The sequence below is a fragment of the Gigantopelta aegis genome, chromosome 5 (assembly GCF_016097555.1).
Source record: "Gigantopelta aegis isolate Gae_Host chromosome 5, Gae_host_genome, whole genome shotgun sequence".
In the NCBI taxonomy this organism is placed as follows: Eukaryota; Metazoa; Mollusca; class Gastropoda; order Neomphalida; family Peltospiridae; genus Gigantopelta; species Gigantopelta aegis.
In genome coordinates this window covers 33,971,954-33,991,798 of record NC_054703.1, presented here as the reverse complement: position 1 = coordinate 33,991,798, position 19,845 = coordinate 33,971,954, and the positions used below count along the sequence as shown (strand labels likewise).

General features: G+C 39.5%; 1 protein-coding gene across 1 annotated transcript in view; it reads left to right on the top strand.

Annotated features, from left to right (window-relative positions):
* Nucleotides 1-17,066, top strand: part of LOC121373398 (mothers against decapentaplegic homolog 6-like) — a 32,667-nt gene extending 15,601 nt beyond the window's left edge. Inside the window, exon 4 of the mRNA XM_041500042.1 lies at nucleotides 15,223-17,066. Within this exon, the coding sequence (XP_041355976.1) occupies nucleotides 15,223-15,758 (536 nt within the window). The 3' untranslated portion in view covers nucleotides 15,759-17,066. The remainder of the gene's footprint in view (nucleotides 1-15,222) is intronic.
* Nucleotides 17,067-19,845: the final 2,779 nt, after the last annotated feature.

The following is a 19,845-nucleotide window of genomic DNA, read 5'->3' as shown; positions in this document are numbered from 1 at the left end:
TTGTATTTTAAAATGTACAATGGTGATATGTCAAAGAATAGTTGTTTCTTCAAAATTTTATTGTGTCAGACATCTTTGAAGAAAGACAGATGGAGAAAAAAAAAGAACAGGCAACAATTTTCAGTTCATTTTGCAAACTCGACATTTCGCTATCTGTGTGGTTTGTTTTTCGCCCGTTTCTTGTAGCTCTAAGTTTGTCCCAGTGGTAAAAATTCCTGCCAGGAAACCTGAACACTGTAAAACACTGCAACACAGTCTCAACCTGACACCCCTTGGCTGCAATAGTGAACTGGTCTTTTGTAGGCTTACAATGGGGCATCAATATGTCTCCACTGCTATCGGTTGGAGGCATCAGTAGGAATTAGAAGGTAGATATTTGAGTACAGGGGGGAATCAGGCCTAATTATAGTGGTGGTGTTATGCTGTAAGGATAGATTCCGGGGGTGGGTAGATGTGGGAATAAAAAGGGTTTGCCACTGTTATCAGTTGGAGGCATCAGTAGAAATTAGAAGATAGATATTTGAGTATGGGGGTGGGGGAATCGGACCTAATGATAGTGGTGGTTTCATGCTGTAAGAATAGATTCCAGGGGTGGGTGTATGGATAAGAAGGGTTTTTTTACTGCTATCCACTGGAGGCATCAGTAGGAAGTACTAGTAGAAGGTAAATATTTGTGTACAGTAAGTGGTGGGGGTGGAGGAATTGTGGCAGTGTCGACCTGTAAGAATAGATTCCAGGGTGGGGTGGATAAAAAAAATGGTTTTCTACTGCTATCCAATGCAGGTATCAGTAGGAATTAGTAGATAAATATGAGCACAGGAAGGAATCGGGCCAAATTATAGTGGTGGTGTCATGGCGTGAGATATAACACTAATCAAGATTTTGAAAACAAAATGTTCCCTGGAAAAGGGACAAATGTGGCCTGCTGGGAAAAAAATGGCATGGGGTATTTGGAAGGAAGGAAATGTTTTATTTAACGACTCACTCAACACATTTTATTTACTGTTATATGGTGTCGGACATATGGTTAAGAACCACACAGATATTGAGAGGAAACCTGCCATTTCATAGGCTACTCTTTTCGATTAGCAGCAAGGGATCTTTTATATGCACTAGCACATACCAAGGTCTTTTCAACACCAGTTGTGGAGCACTGGCTGGAATGAGAAATAGCCCAATGGGCCCACCAATGGGAATCGATCGCGCATCAAGCGAGCACTTTTAACTTTACCACTGGGCTACGTCCCACTCCCTTAGATTACGGAGGGGGGGGGGGGGGGATCAGGCCTAATTATAGTGATGGTGTCATGCCGTAAGAAATAACACTAATCAAATATTGCTAATCAAGATTTTGAAAACAAAATGTTCCCCGACAACTAATAACAACTAACCCACTGACCTGGACAGACAGCCCAAATAACTGAGATGTGTGCCCAGGACAGCGTGCTTGAACCAGACCTTCAGGATTTCACGGAAACAATCGTTTCCGGTACCATGTCGATAAAATCTCGGAACTGAAATTTCGTTTTCCATGATTGTTACATCGAGTATGACTATTTAATGGAACCTAAAAGTCAGTTTTCGATTGCTTACCATGATCACAAGGTATGGAACCGAAAAATTTTTAACATGAAATTTGAAATCCTATGGCGTGTTAAACCTCACTAAGTAAGGGAATAAGAATAAATGAAATAAACTCGGAGCTTCTAGATTATGGTAGCCCCACTCCCATGGCTAGTGATATTCAATGTTGGGCTAGTAAATAACTAATATTGCTATGCCCGATGGCTAGTGACAAACAAATAGTCAAATGTTGTAGTTAACTCTATTTTGTAAATATTAATAGCTTGCCCCCACCCCAACCCACCAATTTTATAGTTTTTTGGTTATATCTCCGTCTTTAGGTGATATATCTCGTTATTACTATTATTATTTAGTAAAATTGTATTAACTTAAGTAAAATATTTTTTATCGGGACTAGTATATTTTTAAAATTCGTGATCCCATAGCTAGTGGATTTTGTAAAAATTCTACAAGTCCTGATGAACTATTAGTTTGATAACTATTCTGACAGTGAGACAAGTGTTTGTGGTTTTCAAACTACTAGAAGTGTATAAAAAATAGTTTGTTAAAGGCATAGTGGCACAGACCACTGACCTATTTAATGGTCTAACAAAGTATTACCTGAACAAATATAATTTGATTTGTCCCAAAATGTATTTATTCAACCATCTTCATACCACCATACTCCATTTATTAATGATATTTTGTAAAAAACAATTGAATTACGGCAGTGGTCCATAATTAAAAAACTAAAATTGCCGAGATGGTTGACATGGATTTTACTGCATCATGGTTCAGTTAAGGTGATGCAATAGCTAGATTTGGTTTCCAACAATTAATGTAATTTTAATTTATTATCCATTTTTAGAAAAATAAGGTCCTTAAATCCGTGACAGTATATCTTTAAGCACAGCAATAAGTATTTATATGAATGGACTATTAGTCTTAACAGTGAGACAAGTGTTTGTGTGTGTGTGTGTGTGTGGTTTTCAAACTACTAGAAGTGTATTAAAAACAGTTTGTTAAGAACAGCAATAAGTGTAATTTATATGAATGGACTATTAGTCTAACAGTGAGACAAGTGTTTGTGTGTGTGTGTGTGTGTGTGTGTGGTTTTCAAGCCCCACCAGAAGTGGTCACCGTCTCTCGTGGTGGCGGCAGTTTATCAAGTCTTCAGTGGTGGTTGTCTGTGCAGCGCACCGACTGGCCAAGATAGCGGCCGATTTGCTTCTCTCAAATTATATACACTCAAGTGCAGGCACATGCTCACACACACGTAGTTAAAACCAGTTATCTTTGCAAGGGGTTGAGGGGCTGGGGGTGGGGGTGGAAAACGAGTTCCTTTGTTCATTGTTAAATTATTTAAAAAAAATTAATTGGCCAGAATGGAAGTTCATTTTGCTTGTCTTCAAATGTACACTCACAAGTGCATGCACATGCATTTACACACGTAGTTATCTCCAGGACATCCTTGCAGGGGGAGGGATGGTGGGGGGGGGGGGGGGATTTCCCTTGTTCATTGTTAATTTTGTAAAGTTGGCTAAGATGGAAGTTAATTTTTTGCTTGTCTTAAAATATACACTCACAAGTGCATATCACATGCATTTACACACAGTTATCTTCAGGACATCCTTGAGGGGGGTGGGGGTGGGGGTGGGCGGTGGTGTTTGTGAAATTTCGCTTGTTCATTGTTAATTTTAATTTTGTAAAGTTGGCTAAGATGGAAGTTAATTTTTTGCTTGGTCTTAAAATGTACACTCACAAGTGCATATCACATGCATTTACACAGTTATTTTCAGGACATCCTTGCGGGGGATAACCGTAAATAAAATGTGTTGAGTGCGTTGTTAAATAAAACATTTCTTTCTTTTTTCTTTTTTTTCCCTGGTGGGGGTGGGTGGTGGGGGGATTTCCCTTGTTCGTTGTTAATTTTAATTTTGTGAAATTGGCTAAGATGGAAGTTAATTTTTTGTTTGTCTTAAAATGTACACTCACAAGTACGTATTGATCACAGGATATACACACGTAGGTGGTTACAACGTGTTATTTAAGGGCGTCCTTGAAAAGGGGGTGGGTGGGAGTAGGGAACGTGTTATATAAGGGCGTCCTTGAAAAAGGGGTGGGTGGGAGTAGGGATATTTCCCTTGTTAATTTTGTACAGATTGGCTATGGCGGAAGTTAATTCTGCTTTCTCTGCCAATATTACAAATTATGCACCCACATGCTGATGCACATACGCATGTAGTTAGAACCATTTATTTTCAGGTCGTCCTTGCAAGGGGTGGGGGGTGGGGCAGGGGAGTGTGGGGGTGTATTTTCCTTGTTCATTGTCAATTGTGTAAAGTGGGCTAGGATGGAAGTTAATTTTGGTTGTCTTCAAATATATACTCACTAGTACATATACATACATATACTCACTTAGAACCAGTTACCGTAAGGACATCCTTGCAATGGGTGGATTGGGTGGGGGAGAGGGTATTTCCCTTGTTCATTAATTTTGTAGAGATTGGTCCATGTGAAGGTTGATTATGTTGGTCTTCAAATATACACTCAAAAGTGAAACCCCTCTAAACTGGGTACCCTTGGGACCAAGACAAATGACCTGTTTTAAGAGGGACCTGGTTTAGAGAGGTTAAGTTCTGTCCTGGTTTTTTCTTTTTCTTCTGCATTCAGTTTCATTATGCTCCTTAAATTCAAAACGTGAGTTTTACCGCCTCCATGAACTCCTCGTTTTGAGAAAGGGACTCTGTAAAACATCCACTTGAGAGGTTTCATTACAAGTATATGAACCTGTATTCTGTTTTCTGTTACCGAAATCAGAAAATGTGATTTTGAAACGATGGGATCTGTCCAGCCTAGCTCTGGGTCCACAGAAAATGTTGCCAAATTATTTATTAAACTTAAAAAATGGCAGAAACCCCATTATTTTGTAACAAAATTTCAATTATTAAATGAAATTATTTCGCCAGAATTAAAATAAAATTTGCCTTTTTTTTTTTAAATATATATTCGCAATTGGTGAATTTGGCGAGTGACGGAGCTATTCATGTGACTGTTCTAGAATTTTAATATTGGGGTGGGTGAGACGTTGCCCAGTGGTAAAGCGTTCTCTTGATGCGCGGTCGGTCTAGGATCGATCCCCGTCGGTGGACCCATTGGACTATTTCTCGTTCAGCCAATGCTCTACGACCTGTGTAACAAAGATTGTGGTATGTACTATCCTGTCTGTGGAATGGTGCATATAAAAGATCCCTTGCTGCTAATCGAAAAGAGTAGCCCATGAAGTGGTGACAGCGGGTTTCCTCTCTCAATATCTGTGTGGTCCTTAACCATATGTCCGATGCCATATTACCGTAAATAAAATGTGTTGAGTGCGTCGTTAAATAAAATGTTTTCTTCGTTTAATATTGGGTTAAGAGGAACCAAGGTTAGATTTATTGCATGTACTTAAACAGTCATCAAGTCCTTGAACAAATACAGTTCGTCATCAGGTGAATGAAATGTTTGCTGGGAACACACAAGGAGCTTATATTGACAAATTTACATACAATAAATATTTATGGCACTAAACTGTCATGGCTTTTATCTGAAAGCTAAGGTCAAGGACTTTGGCCTGGCTGACTGGCAGGATGTAGTTCAGTGCTAGAGTGTGTTTGCCCGAGGTGCGATGGATCATGGGATCGATTCCCAGCAACGGATTTAGATTTTTTTTGCATGTCCCAACTAGACCCTTTGTTTTTGCTTCTAACATTGTATTACAGTGACCATACACAATTCCCCATAGCTGGTATATATCAAAGTAGTTTGTTTTGTTTAACAACACCACTAGAACACATTGATTTATGAATCATTGACTAAATGGATGTCAAAGTTGAAACAGTCAGCTATTGGGTGTCAGACATGGTATATCAAAGGCTGTGGTATGTGCTGTCCTGTCTGGTTATGTGTATTCGAAAGATCCCCATGCTGCTAATGAAAAAATGTAGCATGTTTCCTCTGAAGACTATATGTCAAAATTACCAAAGGTTTCACATCCAATATGCTCTAGTGCTATTGCAATTAAAGAAAGAAAGAAATGTTTTATTTAACAACGCACTCAACACATTTTATTTACGGTTATATGGCATCAGACATATGGTTAAGGACCACACAGATTTTGAGAGGAAACCCGCTGTCGCCACTACATGGGCTACTCTTCCGATTAGCAGCAAGGGATCTTTTATTTGCACTTCCCACGGGCAGGATAGCACAAACCATGGCCTTTGTTGAACCAATTATGGATCACTGGTCGGTGCAAGTGGTTTACACCTACCCATTGTGCCTTGCGTAGCACTCACTCAGGGTTTGGAGTCGGTATCTGGATTAAAAATTCCATGCCTCGACTGGGATCCGAACCCAGTACCTATCGGCCTGTAGACCGATGGCTTCCATGACACCACCGAGGCCAGTCTATTGCAATTAAGAATATGTTGACACAAAAAAAAAACAAGTTGTGGAAATTTGTTTATAATATAGTCAACAGCAAAAAAAGTGCAGTGAAGAATGAAAAACTCTAGGGCAATTGCAGGGGTTGCACTGAATATAGGCCCCTTCCCAAAAGCAAGTGGCACTGAAAATTCCCAATTTGACATTTGAATATTTTTGTAATTATGTCTGCTCTCACAAATCAATTTAACAATGGTGCATTGCGTTGTTCTGTGGCCTAAAAATTACGAATACATTTTCCCAGTCCTGTCATACCATAGGACCGACCCTGTGAACAATTCTGGATAAATTCCTTGTATCTGGAAACTGGCTAAAACTAAATTTGTTTCAATGTGAGAGCCCTGTGTAACTGTAGCAACATTGCGACGGGACGTAGCCCAGTAGTACAGCGCTCGCTTGATGTGCAGTCGGTTTGACATCGATCCCCGTTGGTGGCACATTGGGCTATTTCTCGTTCCAGCCAGTGCACCATGACTGGTATATATATCAAAGACCGTTGTATGTGTTATTCTGTTTGTGGGATGGTACATATAAAAGATCCTTGCTACTACTGGAAAAATGTAGCGGGTTTCCTCTCTATGGCTATATGTCAAGATTACCAAATGTTTGACATTAAATAGCCTATGATTAATAAATTTTGTGCTCTAGTGGTGGTGTTAAACAAAACAAAACTTAACAAACAAATTATGAATAAATTATACTTTTTTCTCTCCAATCCCGTCATACATAGGACCCTGGTGAAAAATTCTCTATAAATCTGTGATATCTGAAAATAGGCTAAAACGAAATTTGTTCCAATGTGTGAGAGAGAGCCCTGTGTAACTGTAGCAACAATTGACCTGGTTTGGTCGCCAGGGCCAACGACAGTGTCTTGGCTGGTGTGTGGAGAAGATACACACAACTGGGCACACTGAGTTTCTTCTCCAGAGATCAGTTGACGGTGTTCTCCAGTGTGTGCTCCTAGCCACTGGGCTCACTCTGGTGTGTATAGGGCCACTAAGCTCGGTGTCAATGACAGAAAACCCCGTTTTATTTGCTCTCGAAACCGTTTTGTGTCGCACGGCAAAATATGACTCGCTTTCCAAGTGGAGCTTGGGTCAGTGTTTATATGTTTTTGAGATGGACTGTTGGAAAAAGTTGAAAAGAAACTTTAAATGAACTGTTTAAAAAAAAAGTTGAAATGAACTGTTTAAAAAAAAAGTTAAACTGAACTGTTTAAAAAACGTTGAAATGGAACTTTAAATAAACTGTTTAAAAAGTTAAACTGAAACTTTGGATGGATGGATTTGAAAAAGTTCAAACATTAGATGAGGAAAATGAAATTAAACTAGATGAACTATTTTAAAAAGTTAAAATGAAAATTCAAATGGATTGTTAAAGAAATTTAAATTTTAAATGGACTCGTTAAAAAGTCAGAGTAAAACTTTAGATGGGCCGTTTTAAAAGTTCAAACTTTAATGGACTGTCAACACACTAATATCTCACATGCTACTGCTATCTAAAAGCTGCACAGGATCTTTTATATGTATTTTACCGTACACCAATTAAGGGTGAATAATCATGACACTCTCCACCTCTCATTCTTTGACTCTCTCTCTCTCTCTCTCTCTCTCTCTCTCTCTCTGTCTGTCTGTCTGTCTGTCTCTGTGTGTGTGTCTCTCTCTGTCTGTCTCTCTCTCTGTCTCTCTCTCTCTCTCTCTCTCTCTCTCTCTCTCTCTCTCTCTCTCTCTCTCTCTCTCTCTCTCTCTCTCTCTCTCTCTCTCTCTCTCTCTCTCAATAACTGTATGTTAGGAATCAAATTGCTGTAGTTAAAACGTGCTGAGGTATTACCAAACAAACATTCCATGCCTTTGAAATATGTCAAATGTAAATAATTCTCCACTTAAAATCTGAGATCTCATTTTTATAAAATGACTAATGATTTTTAAAGATAAACTTTGTTTCTTCAACCCAGTCTCGTTCCAGTACAATTAGACGACTGTTCTAACACATAGTTCAAAAACCCCAAAAACAACATTTAAAGGAAGGTGGTTGAAAGATAGTTTTTTTCTTATGTGATAAATGAGAAAGAAATGCATATATACATTCAGTGAGTTAATATTTTTTTATTTTTTTTATCATCATCTTTGTTTATGAATTCCAAACAGATTGATTGTGGGATTTCAGTATCAGTGAGTGTTGTTTTAAAAACAAACGGTTAATTGTTTTCCTTAAATATAGGCTGGCTGCCAGAACTTTGAAAAATGATGCACAGTTCATAGGTATATGAGTCTGGTGAGTTTGGGTCATGGGGGGTGGGGGCACAGCTCCAGTCTCACTGATTCAAGGTTCATAGGTATATGAGTCTGGTAAGGGTGGATCATGGGGGGTGGGGGCACAACTCCAGTCTCACTGATTCAAGGTTCATAGGTATAGGAGTCTGGTAAGGGTGGTTCATGGGGGAAGGGGGAGAACAACTCCAGTCTCACTGATTCAAGGTTCATAGATATGAGTCTGGTAAGAGTGGGTCATGGGGGGAGGGGGAGAACAACTGATTCAAGGTTTGAGATTGGGAGGGGTAGTGGTTCATGGGGGACACACAATTTCTGTCAATGATGCAAGGTTCATAGGTATGCAAGACTGGGGGGTGGGTGGGTCATGGGGGAAAGTGATGCCAGGTTCATAGATATTGAAGACTGGTAGGGGACATGGAGGAAGCACCCCCCCCCCCCCCAAACAAACCCCCACACATTTGAATAGGAAGTTAGCAGGGGCCCATTTCACAAAACACTGTATATTTACATCTTTGACTAGCAGTTATACCAGCCATGCACTTACACAAGTTTGGCAACTGTTTTACGCAGAAAATTACATCATTACGAAAAAAAGAGCATTTTGAGGACAAAAGAAAAGAAAAGAAATGTGTGTACTTTAATGTATGATGTTATTAGATGGTTTGTGTTTGGAACAGGATCTGGCTTAATTGGTCGACTGCTTGCCTGGGATCCTTTAGTGGCAGGATCAAATCCCCTCAGATCCATTGAGGAGGTTCGATCCTGCAACACAAGCACCTCATGCGAGTGCTCTACCAACTGAACTAGATCCCCCACCCCCACCAGCGTTATAACACCTCTACCAACTGAACTAGATCCCCCACCCCCACCCCCACCAGCGTTATAACACCTCTACCAACTGAACTAGATCCCCCACCCCCACCAGCGATATAACACCTCTACCAACTGAACTAGATCCCCTGCCCCCACCAGCATTATAACACCTATATAATCAATCAGAAAATAGATCCACTGAGGTGATTTGATCCTGTGACCTCAGGCAAGAGCTCTACCAACTGAACTAGATCCCCCGCCCCCACCAGCGTTATAACACCTATATAATCAATCAGAAAATAGATCCACTGAGGTGGTTTGATCCTGCGACCTCAGGCGAGAGCTCTACCAACTGAACTAGATCCCCCGCCCCCACCAGCATTATAACACCTCTACCAACTGAACTAGATCCCCCGCCCCCACCAGCATTATAACACCTATATAATCAATCAGAAAATAGATCCACTGAGGTGATTTGATCCTGCGACCTCAGGCGAGTGCTCTACCAACTGAACTAGATCCCCCACCCCCACCAGCGTTATAACACCTCTACACCAACTGAACTAGATGCCCCACCCCCACCAGCGATATAACACCTCTACCAACTGAACTAGATCCCCCGCCCCCACCAGCATTATAACACCTATATAATCAATCAGAAAATAGATCCCACTGAGGTGATTTGATCCTGCGACCTCAGGCGAGAGCTCTACCAACTGAACTAGATCCCCCGCCCCCACCAGCGTTATAACACCTATAACACCTATATAATCAATCAGAAAATAAATCCACTGAGGTGGTTCGATCCTATGACCTCAGGCGAGAGCTCTACCAACTGAACTAGATCCGGCCCCTGTAGAATAGTAAAGTGATCTGACTGTGTACGTAACAAACTGCTGTGTGTTTTGGTATGACCCCATCACAGCAATCACGATTACTACATGGGAGTGTAGTAAAATAAAGTAAAATGACCTCGTAACATCGATGGTCATAGTAATACATGTATCAAACTACAGTGCAACCCCTCTAAACCGGACACCTCCATAAACCAAGAAACAAAAAATCTGGTTATAAGGGGTATCTGGTTAGGAGAGATTAAGTTGTAAGGTAATTGTTAAAAAGGCACAGTGAAAAAGTGATTTTGAGAGGATTCTGGTTTACAGAGGGTCTGGTTTAGAGAGGTTTCACTGTACTGTGTGTGTTTGTACTTATGTCCGATTAAGGTTCAAGCATGCTATCCTGGGAACACATCTCGGCTATCTGGGCTGTCTGTCCAGGACAGTTCTTAGTGGTTAGTGAAAGAAGAGGGTGTAGTGGTCTTACACCTACTTGCCCATTGAGTCCTTAAAACTCACTCTGGGTGGTAGCCGGTATCGCAGTGTCTGCGCTTAACTTTTTTTTTGAGTTGCCATCCGGGCAAGTGGTGACAGCACTTTCACTTGCCCGGATCTATTTTCACTTGCCCGAATAATATTTTTGATTATTGATTTAAAAAAAAAAAAAAAAAAAAATCGGTCGCAATGCGGGCAACCTTACTGTGGGTTTTCAGTCTGCCCGTAGTCGTTTTCAGTCGCCAGGGGCGATCGGGCAGCCGTTAAGTTCGAACCCTGTATCGGGTTGCAAACCCAGTACCTAGCAGCCTTATATCTGATGGCTTAACCACGACACCACCGAGGCCGGTTTTATAAAGTTAAAAGTTTGTTTTTGTTACCGACACCACTAGAGCACCTTTGTTAACAGGCCGGTTGTATACATACATATATATATATATATGTATATGTTTTTTCCCGTTCTTTTTATTGGCATGCTAGTATGAGCCATGTTACTCGATGAACAAAATTACTGCGACCCATTGCTCACCTTGTCCATTGATTGGCTTGGGTCCATTGTTCGTGTCTTGCGTGTTTGGTGAACTGAACCCCACACCAGGGCCATATCAACTCACAATTTTATATTCACCTTTGAGGGGGAAAAAAGTTTTTTTTTTTTTTTTTACTTTGTCAACAAACATCATGTCTGCTTTGTGGCCGGCCGAACTGAATAGAACAAAGCATGCTGGGAAGAGTCAAGTGTTATGAGGGGAAAAAATGTCTCCGTCTCGCTTTGTAAATATAGTGGCGACACTTTGTAATGAAGTGCTGTTGTAAAGGCCAGTTATGTTTGCCCGTGTAGAAACGATGTCGCATGTGTACACAGTGCTCCGATGCGTACGCTTAGCTCTTCAGCGCGGCTTTCAGGGGCAAAATGAAAAACTTAGAACAAGTTAGAGAAAAGATTTAAAGTAAACAAGTTATGATAGGCAGGCCGTCGGACAGATGGACATGGCAGACAGATGGACGAGGCAGGCAGAGAGACAGATGGACGAGGCAGACAGATGGACCAGACAGACAGATGGACCAGACAGACAGTTGGACCAAACAGGCGGACAAGGCAGACAGATGGACGAGACAGGCAGACAGACAGATGGATAAGACAGACAGACAAGACAGGCAGACAGATGGACCAGACAGACAGATGGAGCAGACAGACAGACAGAGCAGACAGACAGATGGACAAGACAGACAGATGGACCAGACAGACAGATAGACAGAGACAGACAGACAGACAGGTAGACAAGACAGACAGATGGACAAGGCAGACAGACAGATGGACAAGACAGACAGACAGACAGACAGACAGACAGATGGACAAGACAGACAGATGAACCAGACAGACAGGCAGACAAGACAGACAGATGGACAAGACAGACAGACAGGCAGACAGACAGATGGACAAGACAGACAGGCAGACAGACAGATTGACAAGACAGGCAGACATATAGACAGATGGACAAGACAAAACAGACGGGGGGGGCAAAGACAGACAGCCGACAAGACAAAGCAGACAGACGGACGAGACACGGACAGATGAACAAGACAAATCAGACAGACAGACAAAATAAGACAAACACAGACAAACATGATAGATACAGGCACACTAGATTTAAAATACAATTAAAAAGTTTTTTTTAGAACTTCAGTGCAATCGATAGTTAGTAATTCAATATGGCTGTTGTTTATTTACTATATATTTGATTAAAGTTTGTTTTGTTTAACAACACCACTAGAGAACATTGATTTATTAATCAGTGACTATTAGAATTTGAACATTTGTTCGTTAGTTCCAAGGGATAATTTTAATGATCTTGGTGGGAGCCAGTACTGGGATGCGAACCCAGGACCTACCAGCCTTAAGTCTGAAGGTTTAACCACGACACCATCGATTCTAGTAATGCATGTCCATTGGGCTATTCTTCCTTCCAGCCATTGCACTACGACTGGTATATCGAAGGCTGTGGTATGTGCTGTTCTCAGCAGTGGCGTTGGAAAGTGCCAAAAAGTGTGGTGGGGGAGGGGGGGGGGGGCGGGGACTTTTATATTTACACATGTTTACACTATTATAAAGCAAATATAAAGCATAATGTCAGAAAAGGTGCCCCTTTGCCTGCCTGCCCCCCCCCCCCCCCTCCCCCCCACGCTTCCTATGCCAGTGTTCTGTCTGTGGTATGGTACTACTAATGGAAAAATACAGCAGCTTTCCTCACCAAGACCATATACGGTATATTAGAATTATTAAATGTTTGAAATCCAATAGCTGATGATTAATAAACCAACTTGCTCTAGTGGTGTTGTTAAAACAGACTTAATTTTTTTTTAAGTCTTCACCGAGTCATTAACTCTTTATGAGTGCGTTGTTAAATAAAACATTTCCTTCCTTATTTAGACGAGAGCGGGTCCTGGGATTAGAGCCCAGTTCCTAACATCCTTAATGGTATATATGTGAACCCAGCACCTAGGCGGGTCACTTAACCACTGAGCCACGGAGGCGAGTTAAAAGTTTTTCTGTTCAGACATGCACGCACCTTGGGTTTCCCATAACAGACGAATTAACTCCCTCTGTGCAGCTCTCTAACCCATTGAGACAAAAATGATAGTGGAGATAGACCATGGCTCCAGGAAAAACCAGTCGCCACTCGTCTGGGGTGGACAAGTACTCAATAGTTATCTTTTCCTGCCTCGTCTGGGACTTATTTTATTATTTGTTAATGATATTAATATCTGTTAGGGTTCAAATTTTTATTTTTTGTCCTCGTAGTGTTGCCGTGTGGCATAACTGATGGATGTTTTTTCCAGTTTTGTGGAAGTGTGTTGCTACCTGCTCCCCTTCACTTTTATTTTTGGACTAGTCCTACTAGACATGTAGCTCCCTGCCCAGATATTTCCACCTTGATAAGCCCTTTGCCAATGTAGACTGGCTTGAGGCTTTTTCACCTATAAATAAATAGTCTTGCCACCAAACACACACTATTGACCTCATTGGTACAGTGGTTAAGCCATTGGACTTCAGGCTGATAGGGACTGGGTTCACATACCTGTACCGGCTTCCACACAGAATGTGTTCAACACATTGTTGGCCTTTAATAGTGTAGTGGTTAAGCCATTGGACTTCGGCCTGGTAGGTACTGGGTTCACATCCCTGTACCAGCTCCCACACAGAATGAATTCAACACACTATTGTCCTCAGTAGTGTAGTGGTTACGGCACTGGACTTAAGGCTGGTAGGTACTGGGTTCAAATCCCGGTACCGGCTTCCACCCAGAGCGAGTTTACATCTGAATCCGATCATAAAATATATTTTGGTAACAGAAATGTAGTAGAATATATGAAAGTCTACCCAAAATTATTATTATTATTTAGTTTTAAATTATACTTATCTTCATTTTTGTAAACCGGCCTCGGTGGCATCGTGGTTAGGCCATCGGTCAACAGGCTGGTAGGTACTGGTTTCGGATCCCAGTCGAGGCGTGGGACTTTTAATCCAGATACCGACTCCAAACCCTGAGTGACTGCTCCGCAAGGCGCAATGGGTAGGTGTAAACCACTTGCACCGACCAGTGATCCTTAACTGGTTCAACAAAGGCCATGGTTTGTGCTATCCTGCCTGTGGGAAGTGCAAATAAAAGATCCCTTGCTGCTAATCGGAAAGAGTAGCCCATGAAGTGGCGACACCGGGTTTCCTCTCAAAATCTGTGTGGTCCTTAACCATATTTCTGACGCCATATAACCGTAAATAAAATGTGTTGAGTGCGTCGTTAAATAAAACATTTCTTCTTCTTCTTCTTCATTTGTGTAATGTTATGTATTGTACTTTTTCCCACAACTTTACTGAATAAATAATTATATTCATACACTTACCTTTTATTTGACACCCAATAGCTGATATGTATTTTTGGTGCAGAGGTGTTAAACATTCATTCATTCATTTATTCATTCACTCATTTATTCATTCATTCATTCATTCATTCATCAATAACAAGACAATACTTAAAATTAGATTTTAATCATACTTGCTAATAATAACACTCAAACTTCATACTTTATTTTGAATTATGTTTGGTCCATAAACAATAATGCTCAATAAGACAACTTGCCCATATAAAATGATGTCATCAGATATGACGTTCACTGACCATGTGATTTTTTCATTCATCGAGAATTGAACAAACTCCCATTGCTACGTCTGGACCAATGGGATGATGTTATGTTGTAATGAATGTAACAGCTGGACCAATGGGATGATGTTACGTTGTAATGAATGTAACAGCTGGACCAATGGGATGATGTTACGTTGTAATGAATGTAACATCTGGACCAATGGGATGATGTTACGTTGTAATGAATGTAACATCTGGACCAATGGGATGATGTTACGTTGTAATGAATGTAACAGCTGGACCAATGGGATGATGTTACGTTGTAATGAATGTAACAGCTGGACCAATGGGATGATGTTACGTTGTAATGAATGTAACAGCTGGACCAATGGGATGATGTTATGTTGTAATGAATGTAACATCTGGACCAATGGGATGATGTTACGTTGTAATGAATGTAACAGCTGGACCAATGGGATGATGTTATGTTGTAATGAATGTAAATTTAAAGTATTTTACAGATGACTCTACTTTTAGCGAGTGCTTGTTTCTCTGAACAATTTACTGTAAACACTTATTTTTTAAATTTAATTTTTAAATTTTTTTATTTCACAGATGACTCCACTTCCGGCGGAGGAGGAAAGCACTGGTGTACGATCGCGTACTGGGAACTGCGTCAGCGAGTGGGTCGACTGTTTCCCGTCGTCGAGCCGAACTTCTGTGTGTTTCAAAACCTACCCCACGGGGACGGGATGTGTCTCGAGATCCTGCAGCAAGATTCGAGCTCGGAAGCCGTTCGCAGGACTAGAGAGAAAATCGGTTTCGGGATAATTCTGAGTCGGGAGGGTGACAGCGTGTGGGCGTACAACCGAGGCAAGTACCCCGTGTTTGTGAACTCGCCCACACTTGACGAACCCAACTGTCGGACGTTGGTCGTGCGCAAGCTGTTGCCGGGTTATTCATTGCGGATCTTTGATTACGACGAAGCGTTAGTGCTGCGTGAGACGCGGGACCCGGAGTTGATGGACGGGCCGTTTGATCCGAGTTCTGTCAGGATTTCCTTCGCTAAAGGCTGGGGTTCGTGCTACTCTAGACAGTTTGTGACGTCGTGTCCGTGTTGGATCGAGATTTTGCTCAGAATCGGCAGGTGATAGCGGCTCAAGCTTGCCTGCGGTGATCTTCAATTTGGGCATTATCGTTTTGAAGGTTGCCGGGTCAAGCCCCTGTGTCAGAAACCTTTTTCTCTTTTTTTTGGTGGGTTTTTTTTTTTTTTTTTTTTTGAAAAACGGGTCAAGGCGATTGTATCGACAGTCGTTTTCGGTGTGGAGGAGAAAGTCAAGAGTTGCAGTTCTTGGGAGTTTTAAGATGTTGTTAACTTTGTTTAAAATATCAATTTTTTTTTTCTCTCTGTTTTTTTCTCTTATTTTTTAAAAATCTTCTTTACCCTCTGTTTAAAATATGGATCGAACAGTATAAGTAAAAAAAAAATTGAAGAAAATTTTAATGATTTTTCTGGTATTTCAGGGCCCATATTTATAAAACTTTTAGTCTAGACTCAATCTTTAATGACATCAAATTCATGCAGTTTGTATGGCGTTGCCATGACGTTAAAGATGCAGACTCTTGTTACACTTAGAGTCTTGAGTCTAGACTCTAAAACGTTTTATGGGCACTAGGGAAGATTTTAGAATCATTACCCCCAAAACGTCTACCCTTATACTTTAATATCAATTTTTTTAATATATAATTATACTAACTCTTTGTTTAAAGCCACTGCAAAGTTTTTTTTTTTACATTTTTTGTCCATATGTGAAAAAAGAACAATTATATCCAGTTTCCTTACTGAGATTTCAGTTCTAACAAAACATCTTAGATGATATATTTATTCCAAGTCTTGTTGCATTACGACAAGGATTGTTGACAGTTTTTTTTTTCTCCAAGTGCCTTTCTTATACTTCATCATGTGCAAAATGTTTAAGATGTGGATAATATAAATGGCAGATTTTTTTTTACCCATGATGCAATTGCCTGACCAACAAATAAAACAGTATGGACAACCCATAATACCTCTACAATGTGCTAGTAACTGAGAATATATATATATATATATATATATATATATATGTATGTATATGTATGTATATATACATATATATATGTATATTTACATATATATATATATATATATATATATATATATATACACACACACACACACAATTAGTGAGACTGAACTTTAATTGATATTGTCTCACAAGACGTGAATCTATAAATTACATAAACATCTTAAAATCACCTTTATCATAAAAATATAAAACAGTCTGCTTTCGCATCACTGCCCCTACATTTAAGTAATATTTAAGAATAAAATATTTTTAAAATATCAAAACAAAAACATCTTTAAGTAGCTACCATCTTTTTTCCTTTTTTGTTTTTTTGTTTTAGTTTTCTTTCTTTCTTTCTTTTTGTTATTAGCCTCAAATATTTAGAATATTCAGAATTTAATTAATGTTACAATCAGTATAAGTAAAATTAATGTTTTAAAAATTATATTTCTTTGTTTTTTTATTTTTTTATTATTTCATTTTAGTCCTGTTTTTGTAGCTTAAAATAGAAAAAATATGCTTTCCAGCCTAAATATTATGCTGGGGTAGATATATACGAGGTGCAATCAAAAAGTTCTGATACTACGCCTTTAAAACAGCAAAAACTCTGCCGGATCTAATTTTGGCCGCCGTCTCCTTCGAAGTAGCCACCTTGTGCAACGATACACTGCTCCCAGTGCTTCTGCCACGCTTGAAATGCTCCCTGGAAGTCATTTTGATCGCACCTCGTATATATATATATATTTCTTCCTATCGGATACTACATCATTAATTCTTACCAGATATTCCCAACCAGTTACCTCTTTGTTGATGAGACAGTATTTATTACAGTTTAGATTCACGTGTTTATTGAATACATAAGCATGTACTTGTATGTATGTATATGCAGAAATCAATGTTGGTGGATATTTGTGAGTACCACTGCAACATGGGATGCACACCCTCTGTACGGTTACTAAGGCATACAGTAATGTCTGTTGTTATAGTGACTGCTGCAAGGGGGGCTACTCTAGGTCCTATGTTTTTCTATGTATATATTTGATATGTACATCCGTATACTGCCCAGTTGTTATAATGTAATTTATATTAAAAACAGTGCAATGTGGTCCACACATCAGAATTGGCTTTTTGACTGAGTAGGTACAAGATTGTTTTATTGGATATTCAAGCATTTAATATACTGGAATCATGGTTCGAAATTCACACAATGTTGACAAGAATTTAAGCATGGCTCTCGAACAAGTTCTGCTATGACATTTGAGGTATTGAATTTGGAAATTATTTTTTAGGATTCTGCTACTGCTAGAATCGTAAAAAAAGTATTTGAGGATTTCATCTAATAACTGTACACGTCTGACACCAAATCTGTCAGTCACAGAAGAATAAAATCCTGCTTAATTTGCAGCCTGTATTTCATTGTAAGCGTGAAGCTTGGTAAATCATTTATTAAATGTAAACAAATGGCTAAAACGGTTGTGAAGCTGGAATAGACAGGGCTCAAAATTGCCGTTGAGATATAAATTGCCGTAGGTAGAGAACATCACCGATGGCACTTTTCTTCCATCGGTAAAGCTCCTCAACAATGACAAAATATATACACCTGGTGTACGTTGTCTGCCAATGTTTAACATTTGTACATTTGAAATGTGTCTACATAGAGCAAAATAGCCTCTTTTTTTGTCACTTTTAAAAAAATTGCCATGGACAGGCTCACAAAAGCCATCGGTAGGACGTTTCACCCATGGCAGGTCTTTTAAAAATTGCTGTGTGACACAAATTCTTAATTTCGAGCCCTGAATAAATGTTGAATTGCAGAACTTTTGCTGAGGGTTGTATTGTTCAGTAAATGATTGCCTCAATAGTGGCTATCCTGTAGAACGAGAGACTAGATCAGGGCTACTGCTGGCACTTACCAAATTCGCCAGTTGCAAAATTTTAAAAACAATTGGCAAATTTTATTTTAATTTGGTGAAATAATTTTATTTAATAATTGAAATTTGTAATTTCTACTCGCCCAGAGTTAGCTAGCCCTGCTAAATAGTCATCAAAACAACCACTGTTTTGCTAAACACCCATTCGACTCTTCATTGTGCAGAGATACAGTTTTATTATTCAGATTAAGCTATACTGATCCATTGTTCCATATCCCAGTAGGGCAACAAAACCGATTCTGATGTGTTGGTTACGGATGTCGCTGTTGTTGTTAAGATAACGTCTGGAAATGCTGGTTTTGTGTGTGTGCGTGCGTGTGTGTGTGTGTTAAATGTGCGTGTGTTGTATTCACCTTTATTATTAATAATTAAAACCACCACTCCTGACACCTGTTGAAACTTGCATCGCAGGGCTCGAATTTAACCCCGGAAACCCGACAATAATTGCAGTATCTGCGACGTGAATTGCCATAAGTCGAGGGTTTTACAAAAACGACAGATTTTAAATTTTTTTGTCCACTAGATAAAACATTGCATTAAGTTGAAGGGATAATGTTATGGTTTTAATTTTGTGTTTATTTATTTGAAAAAATTATTGATTTGAAATTGCTTAAGGCAGAGAAAAAAACTGCATTTTGATATGGCAAAAAAATAACTTTTTAAAACTGCCAGAGGGATAAATAATTCTTAAGTTCGAGCCCAGCTTTTTTCCAGGGTAGTGCAATTTGAATCTAATCAAAATGGCAAACTATTGTCACGATAAAACAAATTTATTCATGCCTCACTCTTTAATTCTGTGGGCTGAGATCTAGAAGATGTTATCAGCAATTAGAACAGCATTGCAGATGACACCTTTGTCCTGTTTCTTTAGCCAATATTCATAAATTTAGAATATTGTCTTGATAACTACCTGACAAATATATTCAACAGTGATTTATCTAGGCGTTCTGAGGTACCGAACACAGGCCCCTTTCCAAAAGCATGTGGCACTGAAAATTCCCAATTTAATGTGTAAATATTCATGTATTCCTATTCATGTCTCTTTTGATAACTTAAATTAAAAAAAACAAAAAAACATCCCCGTTTTGATTGTGATTAAAACATGCTAAATTATCCATTCCCATCAGCCATGGATAAATCACTGTTCAACTATACTAATGTCCAAAAGAAATTTATGTAGATAAAATTTGAATAATTTAAAT